This window comes from Stomoxys calcitrans, chromosome 3 (assembly GCF_963082655.1).
Source record: "Stomoxys calcitrans chromosome 3, idStoCalc2.1, whole genome shotgun sequence".
Taxonomy (NCBI): Eukaryota; Metazoa; Arthropoda; class Insecta; order Diptera; family Muscidae; genus Stomoxys; species Stomoxys calcitrans.
In genome coordinates, this window is record NC_081554.1 from 59,612,101 (window position 1) to 59,629,714 (window position 17,614).

Sequence of the window (17,614 nt, forward strand, 5' to 3'; positions counted from 1 at the left end):
ATCCTAGATCAAGATTTCGACATGTTGCACCCTTCCCCATACCCTCATTTTGAAAATCCTCAGATCTCGGAGATGGGTGCACCGTTTTAAGCCAAATTTTGCATGCCACTTTATACAATAGTACCCCAAAAACACGAAATTGGTAACCAGGGCGGACGCCCTATCCCAAAACCCACCCTATCAGGCATGTTTACCGAAAAGGACAATATGGGTTTTAACTGAAAGGTACTTAAGAGTAGAGTAAGAACTTGGCATTAAAATGTCACCCTTATTGTCGGATGGGTCCCCCACCCCAAATACACCACTCAACAGGGCACTTACAGCTTTGGCAATATGGGTATCACATAAAAGTTATTTAAAAGTAGAGTACAAATCTGACATAAAAATGTATTCCTTGGTGTCTGGGGGGCTCACCCCCCAAATCCCAAAACCCCCAGCAGGACACACTTACCGATTGGGACAATATGGATATCAAATGATAGGTATTTAGAAGTACAATAGAGAAAATGCAAACATAAAATTTTACTATTTTGTGTCTGAGGCGCTCCCCACCCCTCAAAACACATCAACAGGAGATTTCTACTGGTTGGGACAAAACAGGTGTCAAATAAAAGTTGAATACAGGTATTAAATAAAAGTTGAGTACACATCTGTTACAAGAATTTGATCCAAGGTGTCTAAGGGGCCTCTCCAACCTCAAGAACTCCAAAAACGGGCATGAATGTCCAACGTCACAAAATGGGTATCGAATGAAAGGTTTTGGGAGTTGATTACGAATCTGGTATACACGTTTGGGACAGAGTGTGGGACCGACCCACCCACTAAATACCGTTCAACAGAACGAGCGGGATAATAGGTGAATTTAAGGAAAGGTCTACGTCAGTAGATTTCGAATCTAAAGTTGGTATAAGGATTCAAGTATATAAGTCACGTCCTCCCGTCTTGCCATTCAGCAGGACATGTAGATCGCGACAATAAAGGACTCAAGTAAATTTCCTTTTGTGTGTTAGCGTCGGGAGGACCAGAGGGTCGGTCCTCCCAATAAAAACAACACCAAACTGTCATGTAGAACGAACAAATGAATGGATTTGTCAGAGGGCAATCCCCCTCCCACAATCCTACCCAAAAAAAGGAATTAAAAATAATATATGAAGGCCGATCGGGATAGAATAGGACAGCAATAAAGGGTCTTTGGTAGAAGAGTATACTTTTATCAAATTAGGATAGACACAGAAGGAATTGCGGATTTTTAAAAATGTGGTATCCCAAGTGGTTGCTTTGAAATATGATTTTGAATGTAGATAACCGGCCCACGAAGTCAAGATCTAAGATCGGTTTATATGGCAGCTATATCAGCTTATGAACCGAATTGAACCGTACTTAGCACAGTTGTTGGAAGTGATACCAAAACACCACGTGCCAAATTACAGCCAAATCGAATAAGAATTGCGCCCCCTAAAAGCTCAAAAAGTCAAGACCCATGATCGGTTTATATGACAGCTATATCAGGTTATGAACCGATTTGAACCATACTAAGCACAGTTGTTGGAAGACGTAACAAAACACCTCATGAAAAATTTCAGCCAAATCGAATGAGAATTACGCCCTCTAGCGGCTAAAGAAGTCAAGATTCAAGATCGGTTTATATGGCAGCTATATCAGGTTATGTATCGATTTGAGCCATACTAAGCACAGTTGTTCGAAGTGATACCAAAACGTCACGTGCCAAATTACAGCCAAATCGGATAAGAAATGCGCCCTCTAAAAGCTTAAGAAGTCAAGACCCATGATCGGTTTATATGGCTGCGATATCAAAACATGGACGTATTTGGCCCATTTACAATCACAAACGACCTACACTAATACAAAGTTGTGCAAAATTTCAAACAAAATCGTGCTCGAGCACGAATCTGATATTATTTCAGGGCCCATAAACTTCCTTCAAACCGGCCATGTTTGCCTACTATGGCAATAAATAAAAAGTGTTTGATGGTAGAAAACGAAATTGACATCCAATTTTGAGGCCAAGTGTTTGGGGGTCGTCTCAACCTATAAACACCCCCCAATGGCACTTGCAGCTCAATTAAAAGGAATTTAACAGTAGAGCACGATGCTGATATTTTTTGGCAGGGCTAAGTGTGTGGGTGGCCTTTCCAGCCTACATACCCATCATACTGGACATTTTTGTCGATTATGGCAAAGAGTGCTCAAATCAACTATCAAATCTGATAGTCGAACTAGCCATGTCCGCCCGTTCGTCTGTCCGTTTGTCTGTCAAAAACACGCTAGCTTTTGAAGGAGTAAAACTAGCCGCTTGAAATTTTGCACAAATACTTCTTATTAGTGTAGATCGGTTGGGATTTTAAATTGGCTAAATCGGCCCATGTTTTGATATAGCTGCCATATAAACCCATCTTGGGTCTTGACTTCTTGAGTCTCTAGAGGGCGCAATTCTCGTGCGATTTAACTAAATTTTTTTTTAGTTTTTTTTAGTTTTGATATCACTTCCAACAACTGTGCTAAGTATGGTTTAAATCGGTTTATAACCTGACATAGTTGGTATATATACCGATCTTGGGTCTTGACTTCTTGAGCTTTTAGAAGGTGCAATTATTATCCGATTTGGCTGTAATTTTGCACGTGGTGTTTTGGTATCACTTCCAACATTTGTGACCTGATATGGCTGCCATATAAATCGATCTGGGATCTTGATCTTGAGCGTCATATGTGGATATGTTAACCTCTGCGTACGGTGGCCTCTAGCTCTAACATCCAATCTTTAAAGGGCGGACCCTCCCCCTACCCTATTTTTAATGACGCTAGATCTCGAAGATGGGTGGAACAATTTAAGCGAAATCTAGTTTGTTTATAATAACTCAAAAACAGAAATTTTGTATCCTTATTTAGGGTAGGATATCTAGGGAAGCCGCGCCACCTTCAAAGTCCGTTGAATGGAAATTTAAACCGATAATGCAATATGGGGCTCAAATAAAAAGTATTGAGACTAGAGCAGGAATCTGATATATGGGGGTCCACCTCACGCCCTTTCCAGACATATTTACCGACCATGGCAATATAAGGCTCAAATGAAAGGAATTTGGGAGTAGAACACCAATATGATATCCATATTGGAGCAAAATATCTGAAAGGCCGTACCAGCACCCTCAAACAGAACTTATTTCCTGACTGTGTCAGTATAGGGCTCAGATAAAATAAGAAAGTCAAAGAAGGCGTAGCGGGGCGGGTCATGCTCAGCTAGTAACTAATATTTATAGATTGAAAAATTAAGACGACTTTTAAGATATTTACTAACAGAAAATAAAATAAACTTCATTAAAAATATACATGCCTCCCGGTTAGTAAAGTTTCTGCTTCAATTCGTCTTTAACGCATCTACGTTAAAAAATGGAGCTGGAAAATTCTAGCAAGAGGTATCCCTATTCAATTTCCATTGGCATGTAGTGGACGAATGAAAATGCAAATGCAAATTTGCCCATGAACATTCCATTAGGGAACTGGGGCAAACTTCTCACAAATCAATGGCTGGTGTTCGATTCAATTTTTAAGCTGAATCTTAAGAGACCTCCTTTTTATAGCCAAGTCCGAACGGCGTGCCGCAGAGCGACACCTCTTTGGGGAGAAGTTTTTACATGCCAAAGTACCTCACAAATGTCGCACAGTGGGCCAAATGGCAAAAAAATTGGAAATAAGTCTACAACTTTTTATCTGTTGATTTTAGCCATACAAAATGTTCTAGACATTTGTAGAGGAGGACATAGGCTTTCAGAAAAGTGCTGTTGTTGGTCCATATCTTTAATACAGGGTGAGCTACAGGGTGTGAAAGTTGACCACTTTTGACTTCTCCAAGCTTCTGGGGGCCATAACTTTTGATCTACTCAACCGATTTACATGATTTAGGACTCTAGAGAAAGAGCTTGACAAGATCTAAAAAACTTATGCATAAAGTACCATGCCATCGTGTACTGTTAAGGAGTTATGAATTGTTTAATTTTAAAATATGAAAATTTGGCCTTGGTTTTTTTCAGTGTTTTTTTAATAACTCCGTCAATTTTAAAGCTATAAACTTCATACTTCACACAAATTATGCCAGCATATGTGTGCATAAAATACAAAAGGAATCACGTGAATATCTTTAGCGGTTTAAAAATGGCATCGTTTTCAATATGAAAAATATTTTTTTTGTCAAAAAATTGCAAAATTTTTCAAAAAAGATACTCCCATTTCCTTTAAGTTTTCGCAAACTTTGGCCATCAAAGCATTATCATTTCTTTCCATTTTCACAAAGTCGAGGTATTAAGAAAAGTTTTAAGTGCTAATTTGGCTAATTTCGATATCAAACAACACCGTTATCTTAAGACCAAAATGGCCAATTTTTTTACTAAACTTCAAAAGTTTCTCACTGGAAAAAAAGTTCCACGGGGATTTTTTCGCTTTTTTTGAACTTAAATGAAAGCTTAAAATGTTCCCAACATTTTAAGGTATGTCTCGCCATATCCTAGCCATAAATGAGATCGTAGCGATCAAAATACTGAAAAAAGTCAATTTTCAAGTAGTGCTATATTCATTGCTAAAAAACAAGTATTACGTCACATTTTATTGCAAAGATGTTAAATAAACTTTTATTTGGTAACACTTCTTCTACAAAACACAAAAAGAATCATGGAAATATCTCTATTCTATTCCATTTTATGGAACCGGCAATAAAAAAGTCAATTTTTCAAAAAAGTCGAATTTCCCAAATTTTGTTTTTGTTGTCCTAATTGCACATGACACACTATAGCCATATTTACGCAACATACCTTATCGTAAAGGAAATTTTCATACCTTTCCAACGATGTATAAAACATTTCTCAACTCGGATTCTATCTACTCTAAAATTCATTTACACTTCATTAAACTCTATATAAAAATGTCTATTTGTGAAATGGAACCTTATATGGGGCCTACACTAAAACATTGATAGATTTGCCCAGGGTTTACAATACAAATGTGTTAGAATAAAAAAAGGTCTCCTGCCAAAGTTTAAAAAAATTGGAATAAAAATATGTGTTTTAGAGCGAAAACACTTCGCATCGGCGTGCGTTTATATGTATATTAGCTACTCCCAAAATAAAAAAGCATTTTAGTTTTGTATTATTTGATTTTATTCTCTACCAAATAATCTAAGGTATCAAAATTTAAAAGCTCTTTAATTTGAATGGCATCGGGATCGTCCTTATCTATATCGTCACATATTTTTGGTAGCCATTTAGTTCTGATGCTGTATAGTACCGGATCAGACGATAACAATAAATATTGAAGTAAATCATAATTTTGGTTAAATTTGGTGCTCTTTCGGGTATTGAAAAGCCGGAACTGTTTAACATCTCTATTACGGGATTCCTGAGCTTCTTCTGTAAGTTCTCCTAACGGAAGTATGTTGTATTCCACAATTTCCTTGCCATGATGTAAGACTTTATGTACTGTCGGTGTTAAAGCTTTCCACGAATATAAATCAGATAAAATGTTTTTTGTGTCATTACTATAAGCTTCAAATTTGGTTGAATTTATCATCTTTTTGCTATTGATTACAGCCAAAATCACTTTGAATCGTCTTAGCAAGTGTTCATCAAGACCGGTTATTTTAGATGTCGATACGGGGTCCTCAAAAAACCGCCTTGCCGAGTTGCCATCATTTGTGCTTCCGTATCCGTAAAGAGGTTTATCTATTATAAGTCCCTTTTGTTTAAACTCCAACTGGATTCGATTCTTCTCTTCCTGCCTCATTTTGTGAAGATCTTGGTTGTTTCTAGCAGAGACATCGCGGTTTCCAGGGCTAGTCCGATATTTAAGGTCATACGATAAATGCAAACAATACTCCATGAATCGAATTCTACAGTGCAGGGGCGAAATACCGAAATTGAGCGCATTTTCGTTTACTAAATTTTCATCAGACTTGTCCTCGAATTGCCCATTCTTCTTGCCACAAATATTGCATCTCCAATTGGACATAACGCCAGTTAATGCGTTTGCCACCTTTCCATCGATCATAGTGAGTTGTAGTTGAAACGAAACTTTTATATTTCTTCCCAATTGGTTTATAACAATCATGGGTAATGCAGCAATTTCTTCCTTTATTTCGTTCACCAAAGATCGTGTTGTGTTCCGGTCTTCCTTTGTATACTCAAACCGAATTGGGCGACATAAATATTTTGACCCAGGTGTTCTATTTATCCATATATCTTGAAATGCATTTTCTTTCGATGATGAAGATTGGTCCTTGTACAATCTCATTCTCAATGGTACTAATGATGCCATGAAAATTGATGCGAAGTTGGTATCTATTTCTGTTTGTTGCTTATATTCGGAAAATCCAGATGATCCATCACAACCCCATTTGCTGATCAAAACCACTTCGGAATTATTACATGTGTTCAACTGTTCTTCAGTAAAATTAGAAATAATTCTAACAGCTGTATTTTCAACAAGATCAGCAAGTTTCACTCTTGCTTTTAATTCGTCCACGTATATATTTGATGGCACCATTTTCGTCCTGGTGTTGTACAATTTATGTTTTGAGGGTAAACAACCCCATCCTTTTTCACGAAGAGCCTTCCTCATTGTTGAGTATTTGTTTCTTGAGAGGCCTAGGTTCAAAATCAGGGCCAGTGCATCTTCCGCGAAGTGTTTTCGCTCTAAAACACATATTTTTATTCCAATTTTTTTAAACTTTGGCAGGAGACCTTTTTTTATTCTAACACATTTGTATTGTAAACCCTGGGCAAATCTATCAATGTTTTAGTGTAGGCCCCATATAAGGTTCCATTTCACAAATAGACATTTTTATATAGAGTTTAATGAAGTGTAAATGAATTTTAGAGTAGATAGAATCCGAGTTGAGAAATGTTTTATACATCGTTGGAAAGGTATGAAAATTTCCTTTACGATAAGGTATGTTGCGTAAATATGGCTATAGTGTGTCATGTGCAATTAGGACAACAAAAACAAAATTTGGGAAATTCGACTTTTTTGAAAAATTGACTTTTTTATTGCCGGTTCCATAAAATGGAATAGAATAGAGATATTTCCATGATTCTTTTTGTGTTTTGTAGAAGAAGTGTTACCAAATAAAAGTTTATTTAACATCTTTGCAATAAAATGTGACGTAATACTTGTTTTTTAGCAATGAATATAGCACTACTTGAAAATTGACTTTTTTCAGTATTTTGATCGCTACGATCTCATTTATGGCTAGGATATGGCGAGACATACCTTAAAATGTTGGGAACATTTTAAGCTTTCATTTAAGTTCAAAAAAAGCGAAAAAATCCCCGTGGAACTTTTTTTCCAGTGAGAAACTTTTGAAGTTTAGTAAAAAAATTGGCCATTTTGGTCTTAAGATAACGGTGTTGTTTGATATCGAAATTAGCCAAATTAGCACTTAAAACTTTTCTTAATACCTCGACTTTGTGAAAATGGAAAGAAATGATAATGCTTTGATGGCCAAAGTTTGCGAAAACTTAAAGGAAATGGGAGTATCTTTTTTGAAAAATTTTGCAATTTTTTGACAAAAAAAATATTTTTCATATTGAAAACGATGCCATTTTTAAACCGCTAAAGATATTCACGTGATTCCTTTTGTATTTTATGCACACATATGCTGGCATAATTTGTGTGAAGTATGAAGTTTATAGCTTTAAAATTGACGGAGTTATTAAAAAAACACTGAAAAAAACCAAGGCCAAATTTTCATATTTTAAAATTAAACAATTCATAACTCCTTAACAGTACACGATGGCATGGTACTTTATGCATAAGTTTTTTAGATCTTGTCAAGCTCTTTCTCTAGAGTCCTAAATCATGTAAATCGGTTGAGTAGATCAAAAGTTATGGCCCCCAGAAGCTTGGAGAAGTCAAAAGTGGTCAACTTTCACACCCTGTAGCTCACCCTGTATTAAAGATATGGACCAACAACAACTTTTCTGAAAGCCTATGTCCTCCTCTACAAATGTCTAGAACATTTTGTATGGCTAAAATCAACAGATAAAAAGTTGTAGACTTATTTCCAATTTTTTTGCCATTTGGCCCACTGTGTGTCGTCAGCATTAGGAGGGGATAACCACCGCTGAAAAATTTTTCCTGCCAGGATTCGAACTTAGGCGTTCAGCGTCATAGGCTGCAATCCAATCTAAAAGTACAACTATCCTTTGCCACTATTGTGGTGTATGATATATTGGGTTGCCCAAAAAGTAATTGCGGATTTTTCATATAGTCGGCGTTGACAAATTTGTTCACAGCTTGTGACTATGTAATTGCATTCTTTATTCTGTCAGTTATCAGCTGCTACTTTTAGCTTGCTTTAGAAAAAAAGTGTAAAAAAAGTATATTTGATTAAAGTTCATTCTAAGTTTTATTAAAAATGCATTTACTTTCTTTTAAAAAATCCGCAATTACTTTTTGGGCAACCCAATATATCATGCACCACAATAGTGGCAAAGGGTATACAATGTGTAAGCTTTGGGTATACACCAGTGGCTAAGGGTATACAATGTGTAAGTAGTTCCCTTCTTCTTGGCATTCAAAACTACAAGTACAACTATACCCTGTACCACAATTGTGCCTAAGGATATACAACTTGTGAGCTCCACAAATGGACAATGTTTTACAATTTTCTGCCTGAATACCCTGAATTTGTTAATTGCCATACTACGCCGGCACGTGTGCGATATCAAAAAACACCCTCAAGATCAGTTCTAGCGAATCTTCTTTGCAACAACTATTACTCCATTGAATGTTTGCGAAATTAATTTGCCTGGGAGCAACATCATCAAGATGTTTGCATGCAAATCTGATATCAATAAACCGAAATCTATTCACTTGTACTCCAACTCGTACTTTTATCAACTCGAGCCATGAAATCAATTCCCATTGATTTCGCTGTCATTTGATTGAAAACGAATCGAATCGGATGTCTTACAAAATGACATTTGAAAAATATGATTTCCCGGAGATATAAAGAAAATGCAATAGCCAATAAAGAAACAAACTCATTGAAAAAATTGATAACCAATTCGAATGAAATCTCACATAATGTTGTTCACATTGTGAAGTGTGTGGGAAAAGATGGCAACTTATTCAATTACTTTTTTGCAAAATTAGAAAAAAAACTAACAATATTTACAAGCTATTTGCAACTATAAAGATAAATGTGAACAGAACTTGGTAAAGGTTAATGTAGGATACTAAGATGACATTTAAAAAAAAAAAACTTGCAAAGAAGTGAAATGAAGGAAATGCCTTAGGGGGCCTTATAGGACTGTACAGGTGTTGGGAAATTATGCCACAAAAATCCATGCCTTTAGAGGGAATTTTGAGCCATACCCCAAACGTTAGGTGTTAATCATTTGGTCGATACATCATTGTAAAAAGGATATACCAGTTCATGTTTTTAATAACACAGTACAATATTCAATTTGGGGGTATGGAAATTCGTTAGGGTAATAATATTAGGTCAGTGTAAATCCCAAAAATGGTTTGATGTACCCAGGGTTTAAACGTTTAAACCCTATAACCTTGACCGAAAAGGAACACTCCTCATATTAAGCGTTGCATACGAAACATAGCACAGAGGTTAGCTTGTCACCGTAGCGCAGAGGTTAACATGTGAGCCTGTGATGCTAAACTTTCGAGAACTTCATAAAACAAGTAAACGCGTGCTAAGTTTGGAATCTTATATACCCTCCACCATGGATCGCATTTGTCGAGTTCTTTCCCCGCATCTCTTCTTAGGCAAAAAAAGGATAAAAGAAAAGATTTGCTCTGCTATTAGAGCGATATCCAGATATGGTCCGGTTTGGACTACAATTAAATTATATGTTGGAGACCTGTGTAAAATTTCAGCCAATTCAAATAAGAATTGCGCCCTTTGGGGGATCAAGAAGTAAAATAGAGAGGTAGGTTTATATAGGAGCTGTATCAGGCTATAGACCAATTCAGACCATAATAAACACGTATATTGATGGTCATAAGAAGATCCGTCGTACAAAATTTCAGACTTATCGCAAAATAATTGCGACCTCTAGAGGCTCAAGAATTCAAGATCCCAGATCGGTTTATATGGCAGCTATATCAGGTTATTATCCGATTTGAACCATAATTAGTACAGTTGTTGAAAGTAATAGCAAAACACGTCGTGCAAAATATCAGCCAAATCGGATACGCCCCCTAGAAGCTCAAGAAGTCAAGACCCCAGATCAGTTTATATGACAGCTATATCAGGTTATGCACCAATTTGAACCATACTTAGCACAGTTGTTGGAAATCTTAACAAAACACTTCGTGCAAAATTTGATTCCAATCGGATAAGAATTGCGCCTTCTAGCGGCTCAAGAAGTCAAGACCCAAGATCGGTTTATATGGCAGATATATCAAAACATGGACCGATATGGCCTATTTACAATCCCAAACGACCTACACTAATAAGAAGTACTTGTGCAATATTTCAAGTGGCTAGCTTTACTCCTTCGAAGGTTAGCGTGCTTTCGACAGACCGACGGACGGACAGACGGACGGACATGTCTAGATCGACACATAATGTCATGACGATCAGGAATATATATACTTTATGGGGTCTTAGACGAATGTTTCGAGTAGTTACAAACAGAATGACGAAATAAGTATACCCCCATCCTATGGTGGTAAAAACGTCCTATGTTCGGCCGGACCGAATCTTATATACCTTCCACCATGGATCGCAAATGTCAAGTTTTTGCCCGGCATCCCATTATAGGTGAAACAAGTTCTTTGCCTGGCAAACACATTTAACAAGAAGTTAAATCAGGAGATGGATTTATATGAGAGCTATATCAGGTAATGGAGCGATTCGAACAAATTTGCCACACATGTTGAAGGTCCTAAGAGAAATCGCTATACAAAATTTCAGTTAAATCAGATAAGAATTGTGCCCCCAGAGGCTCAAAAACTATAATCGGGATATAAGTTTGTATGGGAGTTATAACAGGTTATGAACTAATTTGGAGCATACTTGCCACAGTTGTTGAAAGTCATAACAGAACTCCTTATACAAAATTGTAGCCAAATCGGATAAGAAGTGCGACCTCTAGAGGTTCAAGAAGTCAAGATCCAAGATCGGTTTATATGGCAGCTATAACAGGTAATAAACCGATTTGAACCATAATTAGCACAGTTGTTGGAAGTCATAGCAAAGCACGTGGTGCAAAATTACAGCCAAATCGGATAGGAATTGCGCCTTCTAGAAGCTCTAGAAGTCAAGACCCCAGATCGGTTTATATGGCAGCTATAACAAGTTATGAACCGATTTGGACCACACTTAGCGCAGTTGTTGGAAGCAATAACAAAACACTTCCCAAACAGTTTTAGCCAAATCGGATGAGAATTGCGTCCTCTAAAGGCTCAAAAAATCAAGATCGGCTTACATGGCAGCTCAAGTATTCCAAGCACAGTTGTTAAAAGTCATAACAAAACACCTCATATAAAATTTCAGCAAAATCGGATAAGAATTGCTCCTTCTAGAGGCTTAAGATGTCAACATCCCAGATCGGTTTATACGGCAGCTATATCAAGTTATGAACCGACTTGGACCACACATACAAAATTTTAGCCACATCGGATAAGAACTTAGCATCATACTGGAAGTCATAACAAAACACCTTGTCCAGATTTCAGCAAAATTGGATAAGACACTACACGTACAAAATTTTATTCGATTCAGATAAGAATTGCGCCCTCTAGAGGCTAGATCCGAGATCGTTTTAAATGGCAACTATATCATGTTATGAACCGATTTAGACCATACTTAGCACAGTTGTTGTAAGTCATAACAAAACACCTCACAGAAAATTTTAGCTAAATCGGAAAAGAATGGCGCCCTCTAGAGGCTCAAGAAGTCAAAAACCAAGATCGGTTTAAATGGCAGCTTTATCAAGTTATTAAACGATTTGGACTATACTTGGCACAGTTGTTGGAAGTCATAACAAAACACCTTATACAAAATTTCACCAAAATCGGAAAAGACTTTCGCCGTCTAGAGGCTCAAGAAGTCATGATCCAAAATCGGTTTATATGGCAGTTATATCAAAACATGGATACCAACCGACCTACACTAATAGAAAGTATTTGAGCAAAGTTCAAAGCAGACAGACAGGCAGATGGACGGATATGGCTAGATGGACTTAAAATGTCATGGCGATCCAGAATACATATACTTATAGGGTCTTAGACCAATATTACAATGTGTTACATACGAAATGGCGATGTTAGTATACCCACATCCTATGGTGGAGGGTATAAAAATATGTTGAAATTTTAAGAAGAGAACAAATGAAAATTTTTGTCGAGTGTTAAAACCTTTCAGTTAAGCCCCACATTGTACCACTCAGCCCATATGCCGTTTGGGAGGTGAGGGGGGTCTGTTATGTCGGAGACGTCCCCCACAAGTACCAGGAGGAACGCCCCACCATCAAACCTCAGAAACGGGCCCATAGATTAATCGCTACAATATGGGACTCAAATGAAAGGTATTTGGCAGTATAGTACAAATCTGATATGCAAATTAGTGTCAAGTGTCAGAGGATGCTACACGGTCACAAAAACTCAAATAAGTTTCATAGAGTAGCTAAGGTTAGGTTAGGTTAACGTGGCACGCTGTCATCAGACTCACTAAGACGTTTACGTCCATTATGATACCACATGAACAGGAGCAGGAATATGCCTTCTAGTTCCTACGGTTGAACTATTCAGATCGCTTTAAAAAGCCCAACAACTTGCGGATGTTCACATGCATTAAATCGGACAGGCTCTCAAAGAAATGAGAACTTAAAGTGGAACTCCTTCTGACTGCCAGTGCCGGACACACACAGCAGATGGTGTCTAGTTTCTTTTTCTTCGACGTCCTCACAGCTTCAGCAAAAGCCGTTGCTGGCAACCTTTAGTCTGTCAGCATGTTTTCCGGTCACACAGTGGCCTGTCAATGACTGAGACGTCTCACAGTGGGAGAAAATCGAAAAAAAGACAAATATATGCCGTGTGGGAACGCATCGAGATATCAACTTGAAATTTGAAATGGTCAGAGCTGAGCTAGCGAGATCTTGTGCGAAATTGCAAGGCCCTAGGATGTCTGGGCGCCTTTTGGAAGACCCTTAAAGATGATCACCATGGTATTTCGAAATTTTGTTTGGGCTGCCAAATTTTTGTTTGTGGTCCGATTTCCAAAATTTTTTTATATTCAAAAATCACTACCAAATTGTCCGCCTGGTGTAGGGTGAAATTGAGAGACAAAATTAAAATCTGTATATCTCAGTGCATTTTTGGCAGATTTAGAAAAAATCGACATGCAAAAAAAGCTTAAAGTGAGAAGAATCGGTTTCAGTGAGCTTTACTTCTATATCTTCATTGTACAGCTGTGAATTGACATAGAACTTTGGCTAAAAAATTGTAAAGGCGTTTTTGGAGCATTTCCAGAAATGATTAAAACAGAAAAGTTCCTTTCAAAAGAAAGTTTTAAGGGAGCAGAATTCCCCAATAGTTAAAAACTTTTCTGAAATCGTTATAGAAATCGAGATATTTTGTTTTTAAGGTTGGTCATACGAACCGCAGTTTGGACATTTCTGGAAGGAATTTTTTCAAAATTTCGGTATGTATGGAAAGGTAAATGGGAGTTCTATTTCACCATGTAATCAGCTTTTCGGTAGCTGAAACATACATCCACAAAATGGAGGCCCATATTTGTGTAAACTTTGCGGACCACATTTTGGACATTTCTGGAGGAGATTACAACAGACAAGTGACCCTCAAATGAAAGCTCCAAGAGAGCAGAATTCGCCAATGTATTCATGTTGACTGAACTCGTTGTAGCAATCGAGATATTTCAGTTTTTCTTAACGGGCACGCGAACCTCATTTTGGACATATCTGGAAGAAATTTTCCAAAAAAGATTGGAAAGCTGAAGGAGAGTATTATTCCACCATATGATCAGCTTCTCGGCAGCTGGCAGCCCGTTATAGAAATCGAGATATTTAATTTTTTTTTAATGGGCATGTGAATCTCAGTTTGGCCATCTCTGGAAGGAATTTTCCAAAAAATTTTATGTTTGGAAAACTGAAGGAGATTATGATTCCTCTATATGATCAGCTTCCCGGCAGCTGGAATACACACCAAACAAAATGGATTGTTTACATATATATTCGAGGTGGTGGGTATTCAAAGTTCGGCCTGGCCGAACTTAACGCTTTTTACCTGTTTTAATATCCTTTTTTTTTTGTAAGGCCTGATTGTCGTTTACAAGGCCTTACTATAACTAGTTCCCTGTAATTTCAATTACAGTTACCTTGAGGAAATTATTAAATATCAACATGAATGTGCATATGACATGCCAAGCAAGTATGGACTTGACCTGTATGAGTTGAAAGGCACACGAACGTGATTGAAGTGGTCATAGAACACCTGCCACCCAATCTCTATCTCAAATATGCCAACAATGTGGTATCAGCACTAATATCAACAAAACTATTAATACGAATGTGACAAAAAGAGTCGACTATTGGAATGTTCTAAGATGGAATTTTTTTAACCCTTTGAGGGCAGATGGGACATATATGTCCCATTTTGTATTTTTGCTCTAAAATTCACATTCAATGCATTTATACAGATGCAATTTTCTTTTATTTTATGTAATAGCATACAGCTGTTGGAAAAATATACAACGAAATAGATCTAGCTCAATTTCTGTCGGGCCAGTTGCCATTTTCAATATTTTTTACTTGCCAAAGCCAAAATCTAAGGCGGAAAATCATTTGTATACTCACCGCCATAAGGTGGAGAGAATATTTTTACTCGTCTCGCTTGCAAAAGTCAATAGTCGACCCTATTAAAAAAAGTTTCTCGATAGTTTTCAAATTCTAAGTCGATCCATGTGTCCCGCCGTTCGAACGAAAAAAGCTACCCGATTTGAATTTTGCACAAATACTTTATATTGATGTAAGTCGCATATAGTGTTCTGTTATGACTTCCAACAAATGTGCCAAGTACGGTTCAAATCGGTCAAAAACCTGATATAGCTCCCATATAAACCGATCTCCCAATTTGATTTCTTGAGCCCCTGGAAGCCTCAATTTTCATCCGATTTGGCTGAAATTTTGCACAGAGTGTTCTTTTATGACTTCCAACTACTGTGCCAAGTACAGTCTAAATCGGTCTATAACCAGATATAGCTCCCATATAAACCGATCTCCCGATTTGACTCTTGAGCCTCTGTTATGACTCTCAATCATTGTGCCAAGTACGGTCCAAATCGGTCTATAACCAGATATAGCTCCCATATTTTAGCAGAATCCATGGTGATGGGTTCCCAAGATTCGGCCCGGCACGCTTTTACTTGTTTTTAATCCAACCCTTTTCTACACTTAATTTTGACAGCCACTGTATATCCCATCACACCTACCTCGCCCTTCACTGCCTTCATTTTTGGCAGTCTAAACAGAGCCCACGATCGGATTTGTTTTGAACTCTAAGCAATATTCAAAAACACTTTTCTACCCAAATATTTACCTTTGAGGACGAATGGGACGTATATGCCCCAAGATATTTTCATAGAAGAAGCAACATTTTTACCAATTTGAAGACACTGTACATAGGATAATCCTAAGGACTATTCTAAGAACGAATATGCAAAAAAATTAACACTTTATAGAGCAGTTAATTCTTCGTTCTCAAAGGGTTAAGAATGATTTATAGTCAGGGATAGCTTTTTAAGATAGAGGTAGGTCATTAAACAGAAAGAGGTGACGTTCTATTAAAAGTAACATGTAAAGGCAGATGTAATGGATATTGGATACAAGTCTACGATTCTAAGTGGCTTTCACTTAGCGAAGTCCAGGATAAGCTTGCTTCCTCCTTCGTCGCAACCATGGAAACTAATATCCACACAACGATTTTTTTTTATTTAAAATAGCAAAAATGCTTGTTTAAACTAAAGTTTTTGTCTACTGAAAATGGGAAAGCAGATATAACTGCCGTTACAGCAAATTAGGCCTGCTGTTTTAACAAACATTTCCGTCTGCTATTTCTCCGTCCCTCCATTCGTCTGTCCGTCGGTCTGTCGAAATCACGACAGCGCTCGAACAAATGAAGATATCCAATTGAACTTTGGCACAGATACTTCTTATTGATGCAGGTCATCTCTCGATTAGACACCTTGAGCCACTGGAAGCCGCAATTGCTATCCGAATCGACAGAAAAGTTGCACGGTGTGGTTTGTTATGACTCTCAACTGCCGTGTCAAGTATGGTTCAAATCAGTCTATAACCTGATATAGCTCCAACATAAGCCTATCTCTCGATTTGTCTTCTACTGCCCCTAGAAACTTAAAGTTGTGTCTGTGTTGACAGAAAATTGGCACAGAGAGCTGCATTAGGCTCTTCAATGTGGCATACATTGGTCTATATTTGGATATGGGTACCATATGTAGCAATCTTCCGATTTGAATTTCTGGGCTCATAAAAGGCGCATTTATTAACCGTTTTCGCTGACCATAACCCGATTAAGACCATATTTGGTACAGCTCACTGTTCACTATGGCATTTAATATGGTCTCAAACATCCAAGCCAATCGATTCGAATCGGTCCATTACCTGATACAGCATAGAAATTCTTATCCAGGCAAAGAACTTGAAAAACGCGATACATGGTGGAGGGTATATAAGATTCGGTCCGGCAGAACTTAGAGCTTTAACTTGTTTTATTTGCCTGCTGTTATCAGCAGACTTTTTTCTTTGAGTGTACTTTTTCTTCCCTTTTTTTTCCAGTATCTCACCCTCAAAACTTCTATAAATCTATCTATATTTGTTTAAAAAATGGCTGACCTATATCGACTTTAGTGTTTCCCATCATACTAAGTGTCATTAGCATATGCTCTCGTCATAACACAATAGCCTAACCAACGTAGCTTTTTTACGATACCTCACAATACATTAGTGAGCAAAGCGGCTGCCTTTAGTATTTTTTTTTGGTCTACATACTACAATTTTTGAGTGATGTTGACCCCACTTTTTTCTCTTGGTGTACTCTTACAGATGACACACATCGATAGTAATTCACTTAGTAGCTATTCTAATTGGCAAACAGTAGAATTTTATAATCAGCTGCTACCACCCCAATCAATCATGAACGACACTTGACCTTCAGTTTGATTTGAATTTATTAAACAATTCAGTGTCTGCCATTGGTGACCCCTTAAACTTACCGTAACAGCATCGTTGAGTAGAGATTCTCCAAAGACCACAATATAAAGAATTTCATTGACGTGGATTTCTTCAAAGACAGCCAGCACAGCGACAGGATCAACAGCCGATATTAAGGAAGCGAAAATGAAAAACTCCAAAATCTGAGGCGTATCTTCTTGGGGGCCAAAAATTCCACTTAAGCCACAGGCCCACAAAGAGGTTCCTGAAAAATAAACAAGAAAAGACAACACCGAAATAGGTTAGTAATAATCGTTAAAGTCAAGGCATTATTAATTGTTTGCTGGGTGTGTTTGTGCGAGTTAGCAGCAATCAATCAATAACACAAATCAATCAAT

At 37.4% G+C, this 17,614-nt stretch overlaps 1 protein-coding gene across 14 annotated transcripts in view; it reads right to left on the bottom strand.

Annotated features, from left to right (window-relative positions):
• The window catches only part of LOC106081447 (sodium/hydrogen exchanger 3), a 275,612-nt gene that overhangs the window by 108,878 nt on the left and 149,120 nt on the right, over positions 1-17,614 (bottom strand). For all 14 annotated transcript variants that reach the window (XM_059364876.1, XM_013243386.2, XM_013243387.2 and 11 more), the window contains exon 5: positions 17,279-17,481. In XM_059364876.1, the coding sequence (XP_059220859.1) occupies positions 17,279-17,481 (203 nt within the window). The remainder of the gene's footprint in view (positions 1-17,278; positions 17,482-17,614) is intronic.